The sequence below is a fragment of the Gopherus flavomarginatus genome, chromosome 24 (genome assembly GCF_025201925.1).
Source record: "Gopherus flavomarginatus isolate rGopFla2 chromosome 24, rGopFla2.mat.asm, whole genome shotgun sequence".
Taxonomy (NCBI): Eukaryota; Metazoa; Chordata; order Testudines; family Testudinidae; genus Gopherus; species Gopherus flavomarginatus.
This window is the reverse complement of record NC_066640.1, coordinates 13,420,993-13,448,090: the sequence shown is the minus strand read 5'-3', so window position 1 is coordinate 13,448,090 and position 27,098 is coordinate 13,420,993. Positions and strand designations below refer to the sequence as shown.

Here is a 27,098-nt window from a genome sequence, read left to right as displayed (position 1 = left end):
GTGTTACAGTAGCAGTCCGTATTATATGGCCCCAAAAACCTTACTCCCCTGGCCAATGTCTCTGAGCCTCTGTGCTGTGGCTGGATTTTAATGTGATGAGCAATCAAGTTCCATCAGTCAGTGCCCTAGATTAGCATCTCTGTGTAGCCCACCCCGTCTGTAAAGGGATTTGGGCCTAATTCATCACTGCACCTTGCACGGGCCCTGACACCAGTGGGATGTAGGTGTAAAACACGACGGTTTTCATTGGGTGTGAAATCCTCCCTACTTTGTCCTTGGGTAAGTGTGCACCCAAGGTGCAGGGCCATGGAAAAAACAAGTCCATTTAATGCAACCATTATACTTAGGTGTCTGGGGGAGGGTGACAAGACCCCCCCCCCCACTTGTGCTTAATTCAGTGCACGTGACTAAACCATAACATGAACCTGGGGCCTTTGCAGTAAAATTGGTCAAAGATTGAAGATTAAAATGCAGGCCGGGTTCAGGCTCCCAATTCCTTCAGCGGGATTAGGACTAAAGCTACTTTTCAGAAACTGTCTGGGCAAGAAGAGTCCTGGGGTTTTAAGTAACTTACAGAAAATAGTTCACATAGCAAGCAGCTCAAAGTGCTTCACACACCGCCCCGCCGGTGGGAGAGTGCGTATGTGTGTGTGTTAATAGCCACGCAGAGGAAAGGCCCTTGGGGTCACGGCAACCAGAGCACCTAGTGCAACCAAGGGGTTCTCAGCTGGGGCGGGGGTTTCAAACCAGGGGTTCTGGCTTGCACCGAGAACTGCAGGGCAGAGCCCCAGGGAGTTCAGCTGAGGTCCAGCCCCATGGCTTGCAGTGCCACTGCGCACCAGCACAGCCCTGAAGATACAGCAGCACCCCCCCCTCCCCGTATTCAGTGAGCCCATAGGGCAGAGCACAGCAGACCCTCATCCCACTTAAAGCTCTGACAGCATCTACAAGCCTGAGAGGACGAGCAGCATGTGCCACGCGTCACCTCCCCCTGTTCCCAGAAATCACGAGATTAGCTAAAGACAATCAGGAGCTTTCACAGAACGATATGTTTTGGGGGATGGTTCCCCCCCCCCAGTTTCCTTTCTGTTTTTTTGAGCCTTTAAGGGTCACAATTTTCAAGCCATTTCTCTGCATCCACCAGGGCTAGAGGCTTCTCTCTTGAAACAAAATGCTGAAATGTGCGTGAATCCCATGCCTCCAGGTGCAGGCGCTTTAAGAAAAACACCTCACAATACAAATCCCAAGCGTGAGCAACACAAGTGCTGGTCACATGGGTCTAATGGCTCCTCCCCAGTCCCAGCTGCTATCTGACCCTACCACACAGTAACTGCACCTTGCAACCCTTGTCTGCAGGTCACATGGGACAGCAGCCCACAGGGAGAAGGCTGGGCGGGCAGGGGACTGAATCCACCAGACTGCACCAAATGGGAGTCCAGGCACCCACAGACCAACCCCCTCTCAACCTGTGCCCCTCATGACCAAGCCATTGGAGCGCCTGGCCTGGCTTGCTTGGCTGCAGAACTGAAAAGGCCCTAGGAAGGGGTCCGCTCCTGTACAGAGCGTGAAAGGGGGAGCACCCGGCGTTAGCAGTACTCACCAGCAGGGAGTGAGAGGCAGCAGGTAATCGGCCGCTTTAGGGCTCCAGCAGCATCTCTCTGCCAAATGTACAGGTCCGGTCCCCCCGCCCCCAAGGCATGTTCTAAGACTGCAGCTATACAAAGTAGCTATAAGAATGTAACCCTGAGGGGGCTGAGAGTGGGAACTCTGCCAGCCCATTGCTGGCAGAGCCTGAGCTGGGAGAGGTTGGGGGTCATGTTTCAGCTCTGCCCCAGACTCCTTGCGTGACCTCATCCCTTGCATTGCTCTGGGCCTTGGGTCCTCGCCTGGCAAACCAGCGGTGATGATTCTCACCGCCCACATGGGCTGTCAGGAGCATAAAGTCGTGACTGGTTAGAAGCTGCTCTGATACCACAGCAATGGGTGGACAGGCTGGCGGCCAGCAGTGACTGTATCAAATGCACTTGCTGTATCCTCTTCCTTTGCCCAATTTCTACCTCCAAATGTTGCTTCGTCCCAGCGACAAAACACTGACTCTGGCTGCAGCCAATTAAACATACGGGGATTTCTTTTTCAAGCCACATGCCGACTCAGGAACGAAAGGGAGAAGCGTTTCATTTTCAGCAAGATGCTGACATTTTAAATCAATAGATACGGTTTATTTAAAAAAATAACCCAGACATCATACCCAGTTCCCTACAGACTAGCACACTGGCATAGGAAGTGCTGGCAGCGTTAAAAAAAATTGTGATCAGACATTCGCACCGTGCCGCCCAGCTCTATAAAACCGTGGCAGCAGGGGGGAGGGAGCGGCTATTCTAAGACTGGCACCGTGATGCCTGTGCGAGTGTGAAATCTCACACAATGCCTAGCACGGGCTCTTGCTGGGGGGGCGGCCAAACCCTGGCTTTTGCTGGCTTGTCAAGTTGTCAGGAGTGTGAGCCGGCTGTGCTGGGTGACTCAGGAGTTCCCTATGTATTATTCATCCCGGTGAAATGCATCCGCCGCCACGCTTAGTTGTCAGCTCCACGAGAGACACTTCTGCAGAACAGGGCGGGAGGTGAGGGGCCGGGACAGTCTCTGGAGCTTGGGTCTGGGTTTACACTCAGCTGCTGTGGTTGGAGACAGGCCATCACCCTCAGCTGGCTGCAATGGGCTCCTTCCTGCAGGCTGGTGTGGAGTGCGAAACACGCCTGGGCTCCAGAGCTCCAGCCACGGCTCTCCCATGCTCCTGGCTTTGAATCACATTGGGACTCGGGGGATGGAGGGGAATGATGACCATAATCTAAGAGGGAGCAGGAGTCCTTGTTCATTGCCTTTCCAGAGAGCACGGATCCAATCCTGCAAATCTTTCCTAGACAGGGAGCCAGCATCAGGCTTGTGCAGCACAAAGTCCCCATAATGGAGTGAAATCCAGGCTCCACTGAAGTCAACGGCACAATCCCCACACAGGTCAATGGAGCCACGTTCCACCTACCGTGCTCAGGGGGTGTCAGTGGTGCATACACCTTGTACAAACCCTGTAGCCCAGGGGTGAATTTCACCCACTGAGGGTCCTCGCACCTGAGGGGTGTCCCACTGAGCTCACTGGGACTACGTGGGCGAGTAAGGGCTTGCAGGATGGGGACCAGCATGTGAGCATGCTACAGAGAGGCTCACCCTTTGATAATATAAAACAGGAGGCTAATTTATATACATAGCCACGTATTTACAAATTTACATCTGCACACGTACAAACCAAGGGGCCGATGCTGCAGCAGCCGCAGGCACATGCTTAATGCTCAGTTCTATTGAATTAATGACTCGCATGCATAAACTTAAGCACCAAGGATGATCTCCTAGCCCCAACTGAAGTCACTGATTTCAACGGGACTAGGATTTCTGCTTAGGTCACTGCAGGATACGGGCCCACTGGAATCAACTAGAGCGCAAACTTCCTTGGAGTTTCATTTCTGTTCTAAAAATCACCCTCTTGCCCCGCTCTCCGAGGCCCGTTGGGTTTCGGTTTGGAAATGGCACAAAGATAGAGAGATTCTGCTTTTGAAACGAATGTACAAAACAAAGAAATCTGCGTCTAGTCCAGGTGTTTGGCATTCCTGCAGCGCTTCGTGGAGGGAAGGCGGCTGACCACACGCAGAATTTCTTCCCCCGCCAAAGGATTCCGCTTTCCACGCTACCCTCTCATCTTATCGTAGTCGCTCACCATGCGTTTGATGTGGAACAGCTTGTTCCGCAGAGCTTTGCTCTCCATTTTCTTTGTCTGATAATCAGGAGTCTGAAGCAAGAGCAAGAAACGAGGAGGTGTTAATGATGTTGCAGGGAACACAGGGGCACATGCTCTCCGGCTCCCTAATGCAGCTGGAAGCACTAAGCATTGTGGGAGCTGGTTCAGCATGTGTCATGCGTCGCCATCTAGTGGCTGGCCCGCATAAGAAGATAAGAGCCTCCCATTGCTACCAGCTAATGGAGTTATGTGTTTAGCTCACGTGGCACAGACTGATGCTTCTGGAGAGCAAATATTAAGAATTCAGGGCCAGATTTTCAAGGGCTCAGTGCTCACAATTGAGGCCAGATTTAAGAAAATGCTCAGCACCCAACGGACTGCACTCTTCAGGGCTTAAATGCGCGCTGGTCCCCTTTGAAGATCTGGTACTTAATGTCTGATGTTCTGAGTTCAACCCCCACATGTTGACTGTGATCCCAGCTCAGACCCCCTCCATTTGCAAGTGAACAGAGAGATTTTTATGTCTGTGCTGCAAAAGCAGCCTGGGATCCCAGAGGGGCACTTGGTTTCTTCTTGCCTCGTGCACGCTCCCTGGTAATAAAGATTTTGCAACTGGCACTAAGCTGCCTTTTGGGATATATGAACCCCAATGGAAACCCCTCGTGCCACGGGGCTGACTCTGTGAGGCTCCAGGGAATAATCCAAAGCCAGTGAGCTCTGCAGGTCTGTCTGATCCCCATGGCAGGGAGCAGATCGGCTGAGTGAAGAAGGCTCCCTTGCTGTGCCGCAGGCTGTAGGAGGGCAAGGCTGGTGCTGGACGGTGCCGTCCAGACAACTCTGAAAGCAGGAGGTGTTTTTCCTCCGTCTCAGCTCACTGAAGCATGTTGTATTTCAAGCTGCGCCGCAAAGCGTAATCCAACACCGAAGCAGCCAGCTCAGGGGCACTGCAGAGGGAGGCAGGGCATTTCACTCCAGGTCATGCGTTTGAACCTGACCCAGGTACGGAGGGATTGGCAGTATTTAACCAGCTGATGGCTCCTGGGCCAGGCCAACCAGGTGCATTGCCTGGGTCCCAGATGACAGATCTCCACATTACAGAGCGTAACCCACTGGTGGGTGAGTGTTACGTGCCCCCTTGGCATGAGAACAGGAGTTGTTACAATGCCCGCCCACCCTCCTTCCACCCAGGGGATCTTGAGCTCAAGGTGTAGCAGCTCCTACTTTTAGCTCCGGAGGTCCCCAGCTCAATGTCAGTCCAGAGGGAGGCTGTCACAAAAGCACCCGCTACATGGGACTTTCCCCCCCCCCCCAGGCCAGGCTAGGGAATGGGGGCCTGATTCTGGGGGGTGCGGCTCTCACCGCCTTCAGTGAGAATGGCGTGTGCCCAGCAACACTCAGGACCAGACACACAGAACGGAGCGAACTTCCCACCCCTAGCTGGGCCCTTCCAGCCACATTGCTGGCTACGCACACACTAAAGCCACGCTGCCCCTGCCCTGGGAAGAAACACAGAACTCCAGCTCCGGGCTCTCGGTCCCGACCCCTTCATGGGAGCAACACAATCAATCACCCCAAGGGCTGGTCTGCTGCCCTGCTCTAACTCAACACGAGATTTTAAACCGAAAACTGGTGCAACATTGTGTGTGGACACCCTGAAATCGGTTTAAGCCTCATTCCGATGATTTTGCTCACCTAGGGAAATTGACAGGTGTTGAGCTAAACCGACAGAACCAGATTCAAGCCGATATCCACGCCGGCACGAAGGGGCTTTCGGTGGTTTAATCACATCTGGGTTTGAAACGGATTTAAGTTAAGCCAGTGCCGCTCGCATGTGTAGACAAGTGGGAAATGGCTAAGGCCTTGTCTGAGGACACTAGCTATGGGACGCTGTTTGAATCGCTTGGGGAAATTGGACAGACACACAATCCCGAAGGGAGCTCAGACAGACAGAATATGCACAGAGGCAAGTAGCTAAAGAGAAGCTGGGTTTTGGAGACTCACCCGTTTTAAATCTTTCAGCCGGTTGTATTCCTCAGCGACTCCCTGAAAAAGAAAACCCGGAAGGAGAGGGCCATGTTATGTGCACAGCAGATAATTACCCCAGAGCCATCACTCGGCAGTGTACCTAACGAGGGAGCACAGGGGGTGGTGTCAGGCGGGGGCTGACAAAGACGCCCTTTCAGGCTCCTGTATGGAAAGCCAGCCATGCTGCCGAAAGCCAGGCTTCCCAAGGCAGCCCGTCACTGCATGCTGCTGGAATCAGTAGGGGCTGGGCGGGGGCTGGAGCTCGGGAAGGAGAAGAGCTGTCTTCCAGCTCACACTGATTGGGCAAAATTCCCTGCCAGCTTCCAAAGGGACAGGGTGAGTCCCTTAACAAAACAGATGAGCATCAGCTATCAAATGAGACTTCCACCCCCCTTGGTGCTGGCCCCTCTGCAGAGGGGTGAAGTAGCAGGAAGGATGCCCTGTAGATAAGGCATTGGGCTGGGAATCAGGAGACCTGAGCTCAGTTCCTGCCTCTGCCACTGAATCTCTCTGGTTCTCGGTTCTCTGGTTGCAAAATGGGGCAACAACACCCACTTTGTCTGTTTAGCCTGTGAGCTCTTTGGAATAGGGCTGGTCTCTTGGTGTCTGTGCAGCGCCAGGCACAACGGGGCCCTGAGCTCTGCTGAGCCCTAGAGGCGCTACTGTGATACAACATCTCTAGACTCCATGTCAGTCGGTGAAGCACAGCCCCAGCCTGGCCCCACACTGACCTGGTACTGGGGGCTGTCTTCCGACAAGCCATCCAGCTGCTTGCTGAGCTGGTTCAGCTGGTCGTTGATGTCGTCCATCTCGGCACACAGCTGCTTGTAGTGCTTGAGGTCGGTGTCGAACTCCTGCTTGTATTCCTGGCGAATGCTGTCCGAGGTGATTGGGGGATACACGCTGCCCAGCCGGAGGAGAGGGAGAGAGAGAGATTAGACTGGGCACTCAGTGGGGAGGTGTTCTGGTCTGGGGCTGGTTTGCAGAGGGGCTGAGTCTCTCTACTCCCAAATCATTGCAATCTCTTTCCACGCTGCATTGTTCTTGCACCAGCCTTCCGGGAGCTGGCAGGTGGCTACTGGAATTACAGGAGGGCCGTGCCACCGGCCTGCCTGACAGAGGAGGAACACAGGTGTCCCCCAGATACTGCTGCCATGGCACATGGTGACATCACAGCATGAGGTAATTGGGATGCCAGCATGTCATGTCAAAATGTCAGTGAAGCTAGCGTAACCAGATCTCCCTCCCGCCTCCCCGGAGTAGCTCTCCTGCCCAGGCCAAATGGGGCAGCCTGGATCCCCATCCTGATCCAGCTGCATGGCATAACATAAGCCCATAAGAATGGCCAGACTGGGTCTGACCAAAGATCCTTCTAGCCCAGTATCCTGTCTGCCGACAGTGGCCAATGCCAGGTGCCCCAGAGGAAATGAACAGAACAGGGAATCATCAGGTGATCCATCCTCTGTCGCCCATTCCCAGCTTCTGGCAAACAGAGGCTGGAGACCCCATCCCTGCCCAATAGCCATTGATGGACCTATCCTCCATGAATGTATCTAGTTCTTTTCTGAACTCTGTTATGGTCTTGGCCTTCACAACAGCCTCTGGCAGGGAGTTCCACAGGTTGGCTGTGCTTTATGTGACAAAATACTTCCTTTTGTTTGTTTTAAACCTGCCGCCTATTAATTTCATTTGGTGACCCCTAGTTCGTGTGTTATGAGGAGTCAGTAACACTTCTTTATTTACTTTCTCCACATCAGTCATGATTTTCAGACCTCCATCATATCCCCCCTTAGTCGTCTCTTTTCCAAGCTGAAAAGTTCCAGCCTTATTAATCTCTCCTCATATGGAGGCCGGTCCACACCCCTAATCATTTTTGTTGCCCTTAGCTGAACCTTTTTCAAGCCCAATATCTCTCTTTTGAGATGGGGTCACCACATCTGCATGCAGTATTCAAGCTCTGGGCGTATCATGGATTTATATAAAGGCCATATGATATTTTGTGTCTTATTTACTATCCCTTTCCTAATGAGTCCCAACATTCTGTTCACTTTTTTGACTGCCGCTGCACACTGAGTGGATGTTTTCAGAGAACTATCCACAATGACGCCAAGATCTTTCTCTTGAGTGGTAACAGCTAATTTAGACCCCATCATTTTCTATGTATAGTTGGGATTGTTTTTTCCAGCGTGCATTGCTTTGCCCAGGGCATGCTCCCCCATGGGCCAGCCCCACCTCCTGTGGCCCAGCCTGTGATGTTAACACAGCTATCTCTGGTGCTAGACACCCTGCCGCGGGATGGCCCCAGTAGCTGAGGCCGTGCAGAGGCAGCCAGGGGTCACTGATGGACGCGCCAGGGAGAGCGAGCCCCTCACCTGCCCCACTCGTCCTTGTCCCGCTCGTCGCTGGACTCCATGGCTGTGGTGTAGTCTGTCTCGTACTGGGACTCGTCCAGCTCGGGGTTGCGCCTCCTTCTCCTCCCACGCCGGGCAGCGGGCTTGCTGGAGCTCTCCCTCCCCCTCTCCTCCAGCGTGCTGGTGCTGAAGGTCCTGGCGGGCTGCTCGCTGACCACACGGGCAGGAGAGCTGGGGGCGGTATGTGAACATGGGGCTCAGCCTAGAGCCAGGATTCTCAGCCTGAGACCTCCCCAAACCGCTCATCCATCCAGGCATGGCTATCGGTGTGGACACAGCAGCAGGGTGGTAGCATGAGCTCAGGGCCCGCTGGGCCGGCTGCTGCCCAGACATGCAGTGAGAGACAGTCGCTGCCCCAGAGCTCGCAGTCTGATGTGCAAGACAGACACAGGCAGGACCGTTCTGCTCCATGCTGCAGATGTCTGGGAAATGAGGCCCAGGGAGACGCAGGGCCTTGCCCAAGGTCCCACAGAGATGTGCACTGAACCCAGCGAGTCCCAGCCCTGGGCTCTAAGCACCAGACCCGCCTGGGCCGTTACTTCATCAAACCAGCAGCTCCCGAGCACTGTGAGCCCAGCTGAGCTGGGGGAGGTGTCCGCCGGAGGCCTGAGTGGGAGATCTGGATACAAAGGGACCCTGGGTTCCCAGCTCTTGGGACGGACTCACCTGCTGGGGTTGTAGGTCTCGGGGGAATAGTAGCCGTTCTCCTTGTTCGGGTAGCCGTAGGCGCTGGCTGGGGCATTGACAGGGCCGATTGGCTTCTCGGAGTAGGCCAGCGTGGCCGTCTCATCGTGCATGCTGGTGCTCTCCGCAACGTTTTTCACCTGAAAAGCAGTCAGAGGCATTCAGCTCCCTCTGTGCTCATGTGCAGCCTGGAGTGTGCGGGGGGCTGGGTGTGATGCTGGGGTCACGCTCTGCCCTTAGCTCCACCTTAGCGAGAGCCAGCGCCAGTCGTGACCTTGGTCTCAACTTCAGACTTGGGAACGGCCTCGGGGCAGTCCGCAGGGTGCACACAGAGGACCCCAAACGGCAGCCCACTGGCTGAGCTGGGGACGGAGGGAGGAGCTCAGGGCTGGGATAACAGGGGCTGGGGATCGGGATTCAGGGACACTGGCCGAGCTCGGGGCCGAAGGGGGAGCTCAGGGCTGGGGGTCGGGATTCAGGGACACTGGTAGAGCTCAGGGCGAAGAGGGGAGCACAGGGCTGGGATAACAGGGGCTGGGATTCAGGGACGCTGGTCGAGCTCAGGGCTGAGGGGGGAGCTCAGGGCTGTGGGTTGGGATTCAGGGACACTGGCCGAGCTCGGGGCCAAGGGAGGAGCTCAGGGCTGGGATAATGGGGCTGGGGGTTGGGATTCAGGGACACTGGCCGAGCTCGGGGCCGAGGGGGGAGCTCAGGGCTGGGGGTCGGGATTCAGGGACACTGGTAGAGCTCAGGGCGAAGAGGGGAGCACAGGGCTGGGATAACAGGCTGGGAAGCTCTGAAAGATTCGTGAGGGGGATGCTGGCCCAGCTGGTTCTATTTGTTCCTGGTCACTGTCACACACCAAACCAGGGGCAGCTAATGCAGCCCAACTCCCATCTGGTCTACAAGGCCCCACAGAGCTGAGATTGGGATCCGGAGCATGAGGAACCACCGCCCAGGTCCCGGCTCTCTGCCTCCCGTGTGTGCAGCCACAACCCCCTTATCACCATGCGACTGGCCGATAAGCTAAATCCGCACTTGGCAAACACCTCCCCTGCCATTTAACCAGCCTCCACCCTGCAGCTGGCACCACCAGGCCCCACGATCCCCCACCTGCCAGCCCAGCAGCAGAGGCCAGGGGAATGGGTGGGAGTGGGTGGATAAGTCCCAGGCACGGAGGAATGGGGTTAAATTGTGTGGTCTACCCCCTATTTCAGGGCCTAGCTGAGCTGGCTTGCTATGCCCCCCCTCCGCAGGAGTCTGCAGTAGAGAACAAAGCAGTGGGGCTGCTGGGTGACCCCCTGGCTGTTAGAGGTCTGGGAGCTGCGGGAGCGGAGCGAAGGAGGTACAAGGCTCCCTGGCAAGGGGAGTGGCAGCGCTCAGTGCCAGGGAACAGGTGGTTTGGGTGGGAATTTCCCCTCCTGAACTTTCCTGTGCCCGTGGGCCACAGGGCCAGTTCCCTTTCGTAGGGGTGTTTGCTCCCCTCGCTTGCAATAAATCACAGGGACTCAGCCACCTGCAGAGCAGCTAACCCTTCCCTCCCCAGACATCCCTGGGACTGACAAAGGGAGGATGTGCCGCCCTGACCTGAGTCCCTACAGGGCCCGTGCAGGAGACGCTTCCACCAGGACTCAGGAAATGCCTCCCGGGAGCGACCTGCACAGTAAATAAACCGAGCTGGGAGGAAGGTGGAAACGCCCCGGGCTGGGAAACTGGTCCGTCCAGGGCACTTTGCTTCTTTCAGGCTTTGCTCTTGTGCTGATGGTGGGCTACAGGGCCAGATTCTGCCTATCTGTCTTACGTACGTCTAGGACCCCCAGCGCTGTAGGATCTGAGCATCTCCCAATCGCTAATGATTGATTTATCCTCACCCCCACCCTCTATGAGTTAGGGAAATGCAGTTATGCTCATGGTACAGATACCACCTACCGCTTACATAGCACTTTTCATTGGCTGATCTCCAAGCCTTTACAGAGGTGGGCAGGACCAATAGCCCCATTATGCAGATGGTGAAACTGAGGCACAGAGATGGGAAGTGACACACTACAGGTTACCCAGCAACCCAGTGGCAGGGCCAAGAAGAGAACCCAGCACTGCTGGGTCACAGCCCAGCACTGCACCCACTAGGCAATGCTGTCTCCTCTCTAGATAGGAGCCTGTGGCCCAGAGAGATTAAGTGACTCACCCAAGGTCATGCAGGAAGTCTGTGGCAGAGCAGAGAATTGAATCCTCACCTACAGGCAAAGGTCAGTGCCCTAACCACTAGGAAACCCTTCCACTGTAGTCACACAACCTTCCTCATGCTGGACACAATGTCTCACACAGTCAGTGGGTTCATTGGCCTCAATTGTGAAGTAGGACACTACTTAGCGGGAAGTTACAAAACCAAAGTATCAAAATCTGGCTCTAAATGGGGGAGCCATAGATTTAGACGTTGTGACCTCGATATAGCCTCCTGGCCCAGCCCCCAAGTACATCCTCCTCCACCTCCACCAGGCATCTGCTAACGAGGGCATCCCAACAGAACAGATGTTTAAATAATCATTAAATAGCTCGTGTATGAATGGGAATAACATTTACCGGGGGAGGAGGAGATGGTAAAACAACGTTAGAATGAGTTCATCGGGGTCTCAAAAGAAAAAGAAGAAAGCCCCACTTGTATCAAGTGGAGAAGATGATGTAGAGAGATTGATAGTGCTGCCAACTCTCTCAACACCTCATGTTTCTCCAAACGCTCCAGCTCCTGGAATCAGGGGATTAGGAGAGAATCTCTCTTTTTTTTAAAGTCATGTTCTGAACTTCATGCTTTTGGAGGAAAGGTTGAGCCCACACTCCGCTTGACCCACCCCCCCAGCGGCTCACTAACCAGAAGGCAAACAAAAAGCAGCCAAAATTATTATTTTTTAAAAAATGTCATAGTTTTTAAACCAATTGTGTGATTTTTCTGGGAGGCCAGATTGAGTTTGAGGCTGGTGATCAGAGAGATCGTTAGATACAAGAGAGACAAGAGGGGTGAGATGATATCTTTTATGGGACCGCTCCTGCTGGTGGAAGAGACAAGCTTTCGAGAGCTCTTCAGGGCAGGAAAAGGTACCCGGAGTGTCACTATGAATTACAAAGTGGGACAGACTGTTAAACCCAAGGGATTGGCACACGTAGATAGACCGATCAAATGCAACAGGTTTCATAAACGGCATGCCCGATTCTCCCCAGTCCTTGGCTAGTTGCTCCTCTGCTCCAGTAAGATCTTTTCCAAATGCCTCAGGTTTGCCACTGCTTGCAATTACTTCCCTGGATAGCTGACGTACTCGTTAACCCCTTCCTTCCTCTCCTCACCTCCACCCAGCCACCCATGGCAGCTGTCTTTGCTCCATGCTGCCGTGCAGGCCACTGCCTCCCCTGCCCACTGGAGCATGAACGTCTGCTCTGCGCTATGTAACCTTGCAGTTGCAGGGCCCCAGCCCTGTGATGTTCCCTGCAGCTTTTCTTCGGGCATCCTAGTCCCCGACCTCAGGCCAAAGGCATTTCCTAGCACTGGGCCCCCAGGCCAAGACGTGCTGGGTTGGTGACACAGGAGAGGTGCCGGCAATGAGGGAATGTGACCACATCTGCTCTTGGAGGTTACGGAAATGAGGATGGGCGGGGGGTATTTGTTTAGACTGAATCCTAGAAGGCCAGATGTTTTTCCACTTCACCCTTCCTTCCTTCCTGGCCCTTTGCGGCTTGTTAGCTGGAGCCTCTTGCCGGGGGCAGAAATTGTCACTCGTCTGGGATCTGATGGATCTTTGGAGGAAAGAACTTCGTTCCCTGGCTAAGGCAGTTCCTCTCCCACCTTCCTTCCCATATGAGAAAGATGCAGAGAAACCTGGGAGCTGATCCTGGGGGAGAATCTCAGGGGGGCCTGGGAGCTGAGCCTGGGGGGAGAATCTCAGGGGGACCTGGGAGCTGAGCCTGGGAGGGTGTGGGGGGGAATCCCAGCTCCCACCTGCAGACTCCAGTCTGGGAAGAACTTGTCTCGTTCACTTCCACACCTGATTGGGCCCTTGACCCCTGCCCAGACTCAACATTGCCAGCCCTGCTTGCGCCATTAGACACATCCTGCCAGAGCTGTGACTACAGCCCAGGAGTCCTGGCTCCCCACCCCCATCCAGCTCTAACCCCTAGGCCGCGCTGCCTATCGTGCTCTCTCCTTGCCCTTGTGAGAAGTGCTGATTTGGCTGCTCACTCTCCTTTCAAAGGTCGTATCGCAACCCAGCCCTTAAACACAGTACACATCCCTGAGGACATGCCTGGGCAGCACTCAGACCCTAGTTACGAGAGCAGGACAAGACCCCAAACAGAACAAAGGAGGCTCCTGCTACGGACGAGTCTTTTCCTCCAGTGTTAATTTCCCCACGGCTGGGTTTGTTGGTGCTGTTCAGTTCCCTGATACAGAGATGGCTGCTTTTCTGTGTCACGCCATACAGCAGAGGGGATGCCAACTGCCCAATATGCCCTGGCCCAGCAGCGCCCTGGAGGGCTTGTCACTCTGCATTAGGCTTTTAGGCATCAGATGCTCACGCTGAGAGGCAGGGAGGCACTGGAGGGGAGAGGGATGATTGCTCTGATGGCCCTTGGGTGAGTTCACCCTGGGCAGAAGCCCAGCACAACATCACGGTACCACTACACCCATGGCTTGGAATCCCAGAATCCTTTGCTCCCTTGGCATAGGTATAAGTGGGATGCAAGTGGTGCCAAGGCTGCCCGCCAGCCCCGTTCCCGGAGAGATGAATTTCCCAGGCTTAAGCGGGGCCCAGCACTTACGCTGGTGTGAAATTTCACCTGAACAAGCAACCCCGCTCCCCCACCCCATCCCCAAGTGCCTGTGACCACACTGCCAACCAGATGTGACCTGGCGCCAAGCGATGGACCAGAACATGTTTGAGATGTGCCAGGCAAAACCCTGCATGGCAAGAACTTCCCAGTTAATCATTGACGAGGGTGAAACTAAATCATATCATAAGCAAACATTTTTCGAGCACTCAGTGGACAAAGGGAAAGAGAACAGAAACCCTTCGTGTTGCTGGCTCCAGGCTCGCGGCCTATCTGATCTGATCCCGATTTATCTATCTTTGGGTGCATGCGAGATAGCTTGGACCAGCCCTGTTCTCAACACTCTGTTACTCATATCTGAGCAACAAAAAGACCCAAAAGCAAATGGAAAACACAAGGCATTTAAAACAGATGCAAGGAAATATGTCCCCCCTCCACTAATATATAAAATTAACCCGTGGAACTCATTGCTACATGATATTATTATTGCTATTTATTTAAATTGTGGCAGTAAGTCAGAGCCCCAGCCACAGACCAAGATCCCATTGTGCCAGGCGTACAAACACTGAACAAAAACAATAATACCTAGCTCTTATATAGCACATTTCATAACATGCAGCAGGGCGCACACACCACTCTGCCAAATTCCCTGCCAGGCCACTGCACTTTTCCATGTCCATCTTTTGCTCCAGAACCTAACCTGACCCTGATTTTATGGTTGCCTAGATCACCTTAAAATGTGAAGCAGATGAATCCAGTCACATCTGCCCACAGCCTGAAGGAGCAGATCAGAGAGATTTCTGAGCTTGCCCCATTGACCACAATGGGGTGTTAACTCTGAAGCCTACAGACGATGAAGCCTACATGTCAATATTGTTAACCATTTATAGATTCATATGTCCTAAGGCCAGAAGGGAATTATTGCTCTCATCTAATCTGACCTCCTGTATAACACATGCCAGAGAGCTTCCCAAAGTAACTCCTACAAGCACGTCTCTTAGAACAAATCTAAATCTTGATTTTAAAATTGTCAGTGATAGAGAATCCTCCACGACCCTTAGTAAATTGTTCCAACAGTTAATTACCCTCACCATTAAACTATTACACCTTATTTTCAATCTGAATTTCTCCAGCTTCAATGTCCAGCCATTGGATCATGTTAGCCCTGTCTCTGCTAGATTGAAGAGACAGTTATTAAAGATTTGTTCCCCGTGTAGATTCTTTATAGACTGAATTGAAGTCACTCCTGGCCCTTCTCTTTGTTGAGCTAAATTAACAGAGCTCTTTGAGTCTCTGGCTGTAAGGCAGGTTTTCTAAGCCTTTAATCATTCTCGAGGCTCTTCTCTGACCCCTTTCCAATTTACCAGCATCAACATTTCTCTGCTGCTAAAATGAAGGTGAGGACAGATCATGCTGCGAAGATCTGCACAACCTAAGGCAAGTGACAGCTCACTTTGAGGGCTCTCAATTTTAGTGCCATGAGTGGACGGGGCTTAGGAGAGTCCCTCCCCTTGTTTGTTTCCCAGTCTGGCTCCTGAGGGTACCTCTGGCACCTAGACACCACGGTGATGGGCTGGTTAGTAATTCCCTGATTTAGCCAGAGCAGGTTGGAGCCTCAAAGTCCCTATCCCTCATCTTCTCCACCCGCAGCCTGCGCCATCCTAGACTCACCCACTCTTCCACGTTGGGGCCTTCCTGGAAGGCGAGTGGCTTGTCCCAGTAGATATTGGGCTTCCCAAACTTCCAGATCTTGTGGCGTGTCTTGTGAGCAAAGAAGCAAATCACACAGAGAAGAATGACAATGAAGAACCCACAGACAATGGCGATGGCCTAGAAAAGAGGGAAAAAAACACATTGGCCAGGGAGTCAGTGAAATTACCCTTATGCCATCCGTCAGCTTGGTTCAAACCCAGCACCCTTTGCACTGCAGCACGGACCTCTATTGGTCAAGCTAAAGGAAGAACTCCATCAGCTGGTAGCAGCAGTAGGTTGTTGTCCTCTATGTGGATTAGCCACTAGCAGGAGATGAGACAGCCCCCCACCTGCCAGCACAGTTGGAGAAGTGATTCCAGTCCATGTGAAGGTGCCAAAGGGGGCAGGAAATGAAATGAAAGGGAAAATAATTGTTACATCAAACAAAAGAGTCCCCCCAAAGGAGGAGAGAGACGGATGAGGAATTTCCTGGAACTGTGATTTAGGGGAGGAAGAGATGAAGAGGCAGCTTCTCGGGTTTGCGAGGCGTTTTGGAACTGGCCAAGCGAGAGAGGACAAACCCGGCAGCATTCAAAGGGGAAACGGTAGGATATCAGCTATGCTGGCAACAAATAGAATCAGCTTCCCCAGCTCTCCCTGGCACAAAGCAGAATCACATGGGAGGCGGCCACTGCTGTCCTCATTGCTATTAGCTTATCCTGGGTGGAAGTTAGCAAAACAATCGAGCCTGCAAATCTTCCTGGGGTTTGATTCTCCGGGAGTGGGCCCAGCTCAAGAACCAAAACTAAACGAGGTGATGCCAAAGCGCTTTGCAAGCTATAGGGATCCAATGCCTTCATATTTTACAGACTGGGAGACTGAGGCATACGGTGAGAGAGAAAATGACTTTCTCAAGGCCCCACAGAGCCAAGAAAAGAGCCAAGGAGAAGAAGGGGTTCAAATCCTCGCATTTTGGTGTGTGTGAGAGAGGGAGATTCCCCAGAATTTCCCACAGGGCCCTGGTAAGAATGTTGAAGTAGATAGAAATTAGACATAGGGGGAATGACAGATTAGGTCACATCTGGTCCATGCGTCGGGCAGGTCCAACACAGCTCTTTGCTTGTTTTTGGTAGGCAATATATAGCAAAGTATATAGCTCTACATGACTCTGGATTTCAGGTGGCTGGAATGCAGCAGGCTGGGCTAATCTTATCCTGGAGACGGGGGTGGTATCGGCAGCCCCACCCAGCTCGCCGCTTAAATCGCTGCAATTGTTTCTGTTCAGACCGAAACTGGCTTCACAGAGACCTTGTTTGTTAATATTCTGCTGTCTTCTATCCAACAGACAGCCTAGAGCTCTGACTGTGGAGCCGGGCAGATCCTTGTTAGCTGCACAGTATTGATAAAAGAACAGGAGTCCTTGTGGCACCTTAGAGACTAACACATTTATTCAAGCATAAGCTTTCGTGGGCTGCAGCTCACTTCATCAGATGCCTAGACTGGAACATCTCGTGAGGAGATATACACTGTATACATACAGAGAAACTGAAAAGGTGGAAGTTGCCTTACCAACTCTAAGAGGCTAATTAATTAAGCAGCGAAGAATCCTGTGGCATCTTATAGACTAACAGATGTTTTGGAGCATGGGCTTTCGTGGGTGAATACCCACTTCGTTGGATGCATGTCTTAATAATTAATTAAGATGAGCTATTATCAGCAGGTTTGTCTTGTGGGCCACCTTGGCCTCCCCTCCTATAACACCCCTGTCAACTAAAGCGACTGGCTGAATGGAAAAATAACCACATGCTCTTCCTTCAGCTCCCTCTCCCACCAGCTCTGACTCTCCTTCAGCTGCAAAACCCAGGATGAATGAGTCAGCACCATGCGAGCAGCCAGCTCCCCCCTGGGCCAGGGGCCGGTTTGCAAACCTCTGGGTTAAGCCATCCACCCACCAAAGCAGGATTTTTTCTAATACTTTGTCCAACCTGGATTTTGAAGTCCCAACTATTTAGGTCTCCACCATTCCCCTGTGAGATTGCTCCTCAGCTTCGCTCACCAGGAAGCACCTAGCCCTGGTTACACCCTGTGTAGATCCAGGGGCAGCTGACGCTAGTCACCAGGAGCTGCCCTTCGCTGAGGCAAGCTGGAGACGTGCACCAATGGCTAGTGGAAAAGGGAAAGCAGCAGTTACAGCTGATGGCTACAGAGGTACTGGAGAGAAAATGAGTGTTAATGGCAAAAAATAGACAGACTGGCTGGGATATGCCAACATTTCCAAGCAAAATGTCAAATTTTAAACAAAAAAACAAAACAAAAGGGGGGTTTCCATTAATATTCTGACCAAAGTTTCATCCTGTTCGTCTGTGAAATCGAGCAAGTGAGATGGTAGGAAATTTTCAACAACCTTTGTTGATCATTTCACATTTTAAACACACAAACAAACAAACAAACACACAAACAAACAAGGACTAAATTGGCATTAACATTTTCCCCAAAACAGTCAGCCCATTTTCTGAGCAGCTTCAAGAGAAAGTCAGTGAAAGACGAAGACAAAATGGAAGGAGAGAGAAAAGAAGGAGAGAAAGCTGAAGGCGGGAGAAAGAGGGAGAAGAAGGAAAGCTGAAAGGAAAAGGCAAGCAGTGCCCATCCTACCTCCTGCGGGTCCACGGTGCAGTAGTGGTAGAGGTACTGGTTCATGTAGGCCCCGCCGGAGGAATACATCTGGTTGCACATGGTCAGCATGGGGCTGTAGTAGTAGCTGCCTGTCATTTGCGCCCGGGGGTTGACGCCCATGATGTAGACGATGGAGGCGATGAGCATGAGGAAGGCCAGGATGGCACACACCACGATGACCGCCAGGTAAAACCTGCGGGACCGGGCGCTGCTGGACTTTGTGACACTGGCCACGAAGAGCCCCAGCAGCGTGATGAAGCACAAGACCGACATGGAGATCATGAAGCCGCTGGCTGCCCGCGGGTTGGTCATCCCGCCATAGTAGCCTCCATAGCCGCCGTATCCGCCATAACCTCCATAGCCCCCGTAGCCCATCCCTCCTCCATAATAGCCAGACCCGTAGTAGCTGCCTAGCCCGCTCCCGTACATCCCCCCATAGCCGTAGCTGTATTCCCAGGCCAGCGTGGAGGCCACGCAGGCGAAGATGGTGATGCAGAGCAGGATGACCAGGGCCTCCAGGATCCTCATCACGCCGGGCGGAGAGTTCCACTTGTAAAAATACTGCGGCACATCCTCCACGTAGAAGGAGCCTGGTGGGGGGGAGTGGATGTCGTAGCCGTAGCCATCGCCGGGGGGGCTGTAGCCGGTGGGCGGGCTGGTGTAGGGCTTCTGGCTGTACATGGTGGAGGAAGGATCCGACGCAGGGCAGGCACCAGAGACCACAACCTTAGAAACGCCTAGGTAGAGCAGCAGATAAAGAAGCTGGTCAAACAGGGTGGCCTGAGGGTGGGACAAGCCCAGGGGCAGGGGGTTCTAATCCTGGCTCTGCCACTGAAGCCTCGGGCTAGTCACTTACAAACTGCTCGAGCAAGGGGCGTGAGGGCCATGTGTTTCCCTCTCCTGCTGTCCGGCCTTGGGAGATGACTGCTGCGGAACCGGCCAGCCGGGGCAGCCAAAGCAGGGAGCTGTGAATATTCAGAGGACTTGCCACAGTTCTGACTGGACTTTCGCTGCCCTGCACTGTTTGCTTCAGCTCTGAGCTTCGCTCCCCACCTGCCCTGCCTCCTTTGCTTTCCAGGTAGCTGGTCTCCTCCAGACTAAGCCACTGCCACCCCCCAGGGAAAGTGGCATCGACATGCTGCTTGCTGCCACCTCTGCTTGGGGGTTATAGCCCTTCACCGGGGGTCACAGACCTTGGGCCTCTCTCGTCTTAGTTAAACTGTAAGTTCTGACCACTTCTGGCTTCGTAGTTGTGCAGCACCTAGCACAGTAGGGCCCTATTCCTGGCTGGCTTTCAGACACTACCAGAATCACCACGGTTCATAGTAAGTCAATGGAAAATAAGGCCCAGGCCCCTTTGAACATCTCAGTGTCCCCGTCTATAAATTAGGGGTGGTTTTATATATATAGGTAAGTATATTAGAAAGATAGATAGATGGATGGATGGGGGGTATGCAGGGCCACCCAGAAGATTCAGGGGGCCTGGGGCAAAGCAATTTCGGGGGCCCCTTCCATAAACAAAGTTGCAATATTATAGAATACTATATTCTAGTGGGGCCTTGGGCAAATTGCCCCACTTCCCCCCCTTATGGACAGCCCTGGGTGTATGGGGGTATATAGATAGATAGATTAGATAGATAGAAAGAAATCTACAGGTCTGTCGCATCTTAGGTGCATTTAACATGCCCGATTTTACATGGTTGGCAAAAACAAGACCTAGCAATGGGGTGTCTTAACCATTAACGGGCTGGGGAAAGGGCTTTTGGTGAGGCCAGGCAGGAACCAGGCAGTGCTTGGGGATGGGTGCAGCCTGCAAGTATGTGGCCATCTTCTCATTGACCCCAGCGGCCAAAGGAGGCATCACGGAGACCCCGCTTTAAGTCCTGAGCAGCACAACTGATCTCTCCAGCTCAGAAAGGATTGAGCTTTACCCCCACGGTGGGGTGGAAGGGCTAACCCAGGGGGCTGGGCTTCCTCATGCTGCCAAGAGGTTCTTTAGGGGGACTGTCCAAAAGGGACTTGCTTGGCTGATATCTCAGAATAGGAGTGGGCAAACGTTTTGGCCTGAGGACCACATCTGGGAAATATGGAAATTGTCTGGTGGGCTATGAATGCTCACGAAATTAGAGGTTGGGGTCTGGGGGGCAGGAGAGGGGTGAGGGCTCTGCTTGGGAGTGCAGGGTCTGGGGTGGGGCTGGGGATGAAGGGTTGGAGGTGCAGGAGAGTGCTCCGAGCTGGGACCGAGGGGTTCGGAGGATGGGAGGGGGATCAGAGCTGGGGCAGGGGGTTGGGGTGCAGAAGGGGGTCGGGGTGCAGGCTCTGAGCCACGCTTACCTCAAGGAGCTCCTGGAATCAGTGACATGTACCCCTTCCAGCTCCTTCATGGAGGTGTGGCCATGTCCCGTCCGCAGGCGCTGCCCCTGCAGTTTTCGTTGGCCGTGGTTCCTGGCTGATAGGAGCTGTGGGGATGGCACAGTGTGCTGAGCCCCTTGTCTGCCCCTGCGTGTAAGAGCCAGAGGGGGACATGCCACTGCTTCCAGGAGCTATGTAGGGCCATGGGACGCACAGCGCGGGGGCAAGCCCCCGACCGCACTGCCTGCCAAGAGCTCGAGGGCCGGATTCAAACGTATGCAGGGTGGGATGCAGCCCCCAGGTCGTAGTTTGCCCACCCCTGTCCCAGAATCATCTCCCTGAGCTAATCTTCCTCCTGGTCCCAGCCAGCCTCCTCCCTGAGCCCTCGGCACCATCTCCCCATGCTGGGGCGAGACCCTTCTCCCCTGCAGTCACCTCTATGGACTCATTGATACACAACAAGCAAAGGCCGCAGGGGTCACACAGCCCCCCATGCCCCAGGCTATGCTCATCCCTGACACTAGGGAGTGCAATTCCCATTGACTTTGGCCCTCCGCCTTGCAAAGGATTCTCCTAGCTGAACTTTAGAATCCTTGGTAAAAGTTTTTTTTAAAGCACATAAATGACGTAGGAGCCAAAGTCCCATTTTCAGAGGTCTCCAAAGTGCTGGGAATGGAGGGGGCCTGCTGATTTTCCAGGAGGTTTGGGTTCCTAAGTCATATGGGATCTGAGTTAAGTGGGGTGAGCAACCCCACGGTTAGCCTAGCCCTGGTGTGGGGTGGGCAGCCACACGACAAAGCCCTACCCAAGTGACTGTGCCTGTGTCTAGGACGCCGGGGGGCCCATCCTTGGGTCTTTGCCTGTCAGTAAGCTGAGCCACGGGGTGTTTTCCCTGTGGATTCTGGGAGACCTTGTCTGTCCTTCTAGGCGCATGGAGAAAACTGTGGGAAGGCCCTGGAGGACTGCCAGACTGGTGTCCTCACCACAAGTGGGCGGGTTACCAGCGGGTTAGCACTCCGCCCTAGAGGAGCCACCTAGCCCAGGGCGAAAGCACCACTAAACTCAGGTTCCGAGGGTTGTGTGTGTGGATGGGAGCTGGGTTGGGACAATCCCTGAGCAAGAACTTGAGTAAACTTTGCAATGAAGACAGATCCACTTTGATGATTTTTTCCCCCTTTGCACTAGCTCCAGGCTCTGGTCCCAGCGTAAATCTGGAATAACTCTTCCAAATGCAGGTCTGATATATTGGTGCAAATCCTGAGAAACAGGCTCTCACATCCTCACAACCAACCAATTCAACCGCACTTTTATTTAACCCTCCTACAACATTTACTCACTTGAATTTACTCCAGTTGCTTCAACCAAATAATGCAAAAGATTTTAAAAAACCACCACCAACTGAACTAACGTCATTTTGCTCAGACGCTTTGGTAACAAAATGCAAACTCCCAACCCCCCGCAGATTATATGTTTCTAAGAGAGATTATTTCTGCATGTTCCTATGCTATGGTGCTGGTATAAGTACCTCAGCAGACAGGAATGCCTTTCTATTGTGTCGTGCTACACGATCTGCCTTACATTCAGGGATTTTGGCAATTAATTCATCTTTGACTGCTAGTGGTAAATACGCCCAGTGGTCTGTGATGGGATGTTAGAGGGGGTGGGATCTGAGTTACTGCAGAGAATTCTTTCCTGGGTGCTGGCTGGTGAGTCTTGCCCACAGGCTCAGGGTTTAACCGATCGCCATATTTGGGGTGGGAAAGAATTTTCCTCCAGGGCAGATTGGCAGAAGCCCTGGGGATTTTCGCCTTCTTCTGCAGCCTAGGGCACGGGTCACTGGCTGGAAGATTCTCTGCACTTGAAATCTTTAAACCACGATTTGAGGACTTCAATGGCTCAGACACAGGTTTGTTGTGGGAGTGGGTGGGTGAGATTCTGTGGCCTGCATTGTGCAGGAGGTCAGACATGATGATCATAACGGTCCCTTCTGACCTTAAAGTCTAAGATTCTACGATTCTATGATTTCAGTCAATCGGTTTTTCCCTATGTCTCCCGTACCCCCGCGCCCTGGTCTGTGCAATAACAACACTGCTGAGTACTTCAAAGCATTTCCCAAGCATTGATTAATAACGGGACAAACAACAGAGGCTCAGACACAGAAATGCTTTTGTAACACAAACCTTATTAGTAAGAGAAAAAGGCCCGACCTTGCCGCTTTCGCACCAGTCAGTTTGGCCCAGGGAGGAGAACGCCTGTGTACTGGTAGGTGACAGTTATCCGGTAAAGGGAGAATTTCACGTATTTACATTTACCGTTCCTCTGTGAGGGAGGGAAATGCCATTATCGCCATAGAGAACAAAGGCAGCTCAGAGAAACTGAGTCACTTACTCAAAGTGAGTCGCGGGCAGGCAGGGGATTGAACCCTGGCCTCCCAGGGAATGTCTACATTGCAAAAGACCCACAGCTGGTCCAGGGAGCCAACTCGAGCTCACCAGGCTTGCAGTGCAGGGCGATAAATCTGCCGTGTAGCCATCAGGCTGGTGCCCTGGGTCGGTGCCCCCCACGAGCAAGGGTCACTAATACATGGAAGACGTGGCTGCCGAGAATAATTACCCCAGGGATGAATTCGCTGTGCTATATTTAAAGGGATACATACAAGCAAGGGGCAGGTTTGTTTATTTGGCCTCCTACAGTTTTGGGGTAGCCACGTTTTAAATGCTCTTTTCTGCCCGCGCATTCCCCACAAAGTGCCCTTTGGGTCGGTTCGGCAGGCTCCGACTTGCAGTGTACGATTGTTGGCTGGATACAGGCCCCCAGGTTCCCGCGGGAACGGCCTGCTCTGCCCCTCACCCAACTTTTAATAACTGGCCCGTTTAGTCTGGCAGAGGCTTAGCTGAAGAGAGCTTTGCCACTGTGCTTCATTGTTTGCCCCGCAGAGCTGGAGGGGCAGAGGACACAGGGAAGGGCAAACAAACCTCCGAAGAATTCTTCTAAGCCTCACCTTGGATTTTTGGATCACTAGGAACGTGCAGGATCAATGATCCCTGCTGAATCCAGCCGTCCTGAACCACTGGAGACAGGATGGGAATGTTCAGGCTGGGGCCTCCACTCCGGCTGCAAGAGTTTCTGCCAACGCCACCTCCTCTCTTATTTCACCTGATTAAAAAGTCTCCGTTTTCCCAGGCCTGCCGCTGGGAAGCGCACAGCAGCGCAGGACAGGGCAGGGTTTGCTCACTACACGCCCCTCATGGGTCTCCACCCGCCTGCCCCGGCACTAGCAAACAGTACGCTGCCCTCACACCCGCTGGGCTCTAGTCAGTCCTTTTAAAAACCAATCCCCCGTGTTTTTCTTTCCCCAAGAGAGCCCGCGATAAGGTTGGTGCTATGTTCTCACTGCCAAACCTCCTTTCTTTGGCCAGGATTCAAGTTTCAAAGACAACAAAAGCTCCCAGGGCTTCTAAAAGCTGCAGTTCCAGTTTGATCCCAGACCCCAGAAAGAATTTCCAGACCCGGCGAAGTTGACTCCGACACCTAAGCCCTTTCTGCAAAGATTTTGCAACTCCACCTCTTTTCTTAACCGGGTTCTTTGAATTGCCCAAGATTTCTGTTTAACAAACGCCTTGTTTTATTCACTAAAGCCAGTTAAGCCAGAGCTGTGTGAATTCAGTCCTCTGACCTCACAAGAAGAATTTGCCTAGGCCAGAGCCTCAGCTAGCATTCATTACCATTGCTCCATTGGGGTCAATGGGGCCAGACCCATAGCTGGCTGCAGGTTTATTGACACCAGCTGGGAATCTGGCCCCCTTAAGTTCAACAGAGCTTGAGACGACCCTGAAATGTACTGACACAAAAATAACGGAGCACCTCTGCCCCGTGAAGCACTCAAACACCCACTGCCTTACCTCAGTTTGCAGCTCTCTCCGGTGTCAGCTGCGCTGGTCTCTGGTGCTTAGTATTATTGGCAAACGTGCCGCTAATCAGCCTGGTGCTGCCTGCAGATGGGCCCCAGGCTCAGGGCTCCATTCCTGGAACCACTGCCTTGAGAAGGGGGATGGCTGGGTTTCCTTTAAAAGCAGCTACCTGGGTCCCCCCTGTTTTCCTCCCCTCTTTGTTCATCTTAAAATGGCAGCCCAGGGATTAATCATTACTAGGTGCACAATCATTAAAAACAACCCGCCAGCCGCCTCCTCCCGCTGTGGCCAGGCCGAAGAGAAAGCTTGTAACGGCAGGAACCTGGCACAGCTGGAGTCAAAAACTTGGCAGCAGCAGACCTAGCGCTTAAATCTCTGCTCCCTGTTCCACCGTGGATAATAAATCGCCTTGTGTGCAAGACTCTGATCAAAGCTTGCTGTGTGGCTGGTTCAACTTTAACTCCTTCTGTTTGTCCTGCACATGGACCCGCGGGGGAACAGCCCCCTATGCAAGGTTGAGCTGCCTCTCCCTGACTTGGTCGGGCCCAAGGGGTCCTGCCAAGCCGCAAGGATCCCAGTCCGGCACTTGGGTTTTACTCCTCTTTAAGTCTCGCTCCCTCCTTCGAGTGTGCACCCCGGCCCTTCGTGGGTGCAATGAGTTTGTGGGGCCCTGGCCTTTGCAGTCAGAGGGTGTCTCAGCTGAACGGCCCACAGGGCTTGAAGTTAAACATGGGGCATGTTGGCAGGATTGGGGCCTTAACTAGCCCCAGATGCCTCGTTGTTTCCAATTTCTTGGAGGTTTGTTTTTTTTTTTAAATAAAAAGCAGCTTTATAAGTTGGTAAAGAGCCTAAAGCCGGGTGTGTTGCAGTGACCGTGCAAATCGCAGGGACACTCCGACCAGCTGCCTGCATTGGGATGGCTGTCAGTCAGGGCGCTCTGAAATTCTCCCTCTGCAGCTATCTTCCAGCGCTGGCCACTCGTGCACAAGCCACGGCTGCACCAGGGGAGCTCAGCATGGGTCTGTCTACATGGCTTTGTAAACCCAGGTTTTTCCAAGCCCATTCCCGAGTGTCCGCACTGCATCGTAAACCTGGGTTTGCAACTGCTGGGCCCAAACCGCATAGCTGGGCTAACGGCTTGAGCTGCATCCACACAGCAACGTGACGGCTTGGACCCTAGTCACAGCAGGACTCAGGCCCCAATCCATCCCCCAGCAGGTTCCTAGCATCTGGGCCTTGAGTGGTTGCTGACCTGAGCCAGGCTGATGCGTGTAGCCAGAAGGCTCAAACCAGAATCAGTGCCTGGGCTTAGTGTGCAGTCTAGACGCACATGTCGTCTCACTCTGCTCCCCGTAGGCAACTGGTCTCTAGCGAGCTCCCAGAAAAGGGATTTGTTTCAAGTCTGGGGTCTCTTGTGTTGTAGTTAACTGGTAAGCCAGCTGAGCAGGACCGGCTTGTGGCTGCGTGTTCGTGCACCGCCAAGGGCCATGGGGACCGGGACTCCGAGGCGCTACGGTAACACAGACAACAGGCAGGTTTGGGGGGGGGGGGGGGGAGAGTCACTTTGGTTGTGATTTCTCTCACCGAACCGAGGATTGTGGGAGAAGGTGAAACCCTAATGACCGTCAGACCTGCGACCTTCCCAGTAAGAGCATGAGCTTCCACAGCTGGGACTACGGAAGTAAATCCCCTGGGGGGAAGCTGGAGCAGAGTCTCATCCTCTGGGGGAAGCAGGTGGGTCTCAGGATTCACGGTGAGCAGAGAGCTCCACTGATCTCCCACATGATGCTGCTTTGACCCACGGTGCTGTCAGCAGACAGCACGTGCAATAGCATCACCCTCCTCCTGCACCCCCCTTCAGGGACCCTCTCCAGGGGAATTCCAGCGCAGGGCAGGGCTGATCCTGCTGGCTCCAGGGATTTCACACGCGGGCGGCCAGGTGTATTTTATTCAAAGGGGAAGCCGTCGCTCCTTACAGACAGTTACGGGCACCCCCCAAAGCTCAGTTTTTGCTGCACAGATGAACGCTGCCCCCCTCTTCCGATGGCTGCTTTGCAGAGTAAGTGAACATGGCGATGAAGTCCTGTGCGTAAGAGGCAATCTCTGGCCTGCGTCCCCGCAGGGCCACCGAAAGTGGGTTCGGGCCCCAGTGAAAACATTTCTTCGGGCCCCCTAGCAAGGGCGGACCGGCTAAACAGGGCCGCTGAAGCCAGGGAAGCTGGGCCTCGGGCCCCTTTCCGGACCGCTGGGCTCCGGGTAATTTGTAACATCTCCCCCCCTTCATTGGCCCTGCTCTCATGTTAAAGGAGTCAGGGTCCCAGTCTTGCCCCCACTGAAGTCAATGACCTGATTCAGACCAGTGCAAGTCCACTGTCTTCAGTGCCGTGACTCCCAATGTTACACCAGCATGAAATGAGCACAGAGCCAGGCCCAGGGGCATTTTATCTCGTCACAGCAGCTCCCTTCAGCCAGAAGCTTTGCCCAATTTCACAGCTTCTCCACAGGGGCCACCTGGAGGCTGGGTCTGGATGCTGCTGACTGGAGCAGATGCGCGGTGCACCCCGGTTACCTATTCCCGTAAGCAGGAATGATGCACCGCTCCCTGCCCCACCTGAGACCCCAGTCCTCCCACCCCCAGCTTCAGTCCCACCTGGAGAGTGCACATCAGCACTGCTGGTTCCCAGTCTCAGCTGGTTCAGGGGCAGCACGGGGCAGGGATGGCGCCTGACCCACACGTGACCCAGCGGGGGTGCG

General features: G+C 53.5%; 1 protein-coding gene across 3 annotated transcripts; it reads right to left on the bottom strand.

Moving 5' to 3' along the window:
* Nucleotides 1-786: 786 nt before the first annotated feature.
* Nucleotides 787-25,147, bottom strand: LOC127040319 (occludin-like). 3 transcript variants are annotated; one of them, XM_050934340.1, is made up of 10 exons: nucleotides 24,336-25,147; nucleotides 23,435-23,589; nucleotides 22,614-22,752; nucleotides 18,061-18,818; nucleotides 15,388-15,546; nucleotides 8,887-9,044; nucleotides 8,182-8,391; nucleotides 6,541-6,712; nucleotides 5,786-5,827; nucleotides 787-3,835 (listed from the first exon to the last, which is right to left on the bottom strand). In XM_050934340.1, the coding sequence occupies exons 4-10, from the start codon at nucleotides 18,760-18,762 to the stop codon at nucleotides 3,734-3,736; spliced, it is 1,545 nt and encodes a 514-aa protein (XP_050790297.1). In that variant the 5' UTR covers nucleotides 18,763-18,818; nucleotides 22,614-22,752; nucleotides 23,435-23,589; nucleotides 24,336-25,147; the 3' UTR covers nucleotides 787-3,733. The 3 variants fall into 3 exon arrangements, with proteins under 3 accessions (XP_050790297.1, XP_050790298.1, XP_050790299.1); XM_050934341.1 differs by having other exon boundaries at nucleotides 22,641-22,752; XM_050934342.1 differs by lacking the exons at nucleotides 22,614-22,752; nucleotides 23,435-23,589; nucleotides 24,336-25,147 and adding an exon at nucleotides 20,416-20,469.
* Nucleotides 25,148-27,098: the final 1,951 nt, after the last annotated feature.

What these genes read in the sequence shown, in the direction of transcription:
- LOC127040319 (XM_050934340.1), bottom strand. Translation starts at nt 18,762, where the DNA reads ATGTACAGCCAGAAGCCCTACACCAGCCCGCCCACCGGCTACAGCCCC. An exon ending in GAGACCTACAACCCCAGCAG is followed by an intron (nt 8,392 to 8,886) that starts GTGAGTCCGTCC and finishes TACCGCCCCCAG; the next exon opens with CTCTCCTGCCCGTGTGGTCA. An exon ending in GGCTGAAAGATTTAAAACGG is followed by an intron (nt 3,836 to 5,785) that starts GTGAGTCTCCAA and finishes CTCTTGCTTCAG; the next exon opens with ACTCCTGATTATCAGACAAA.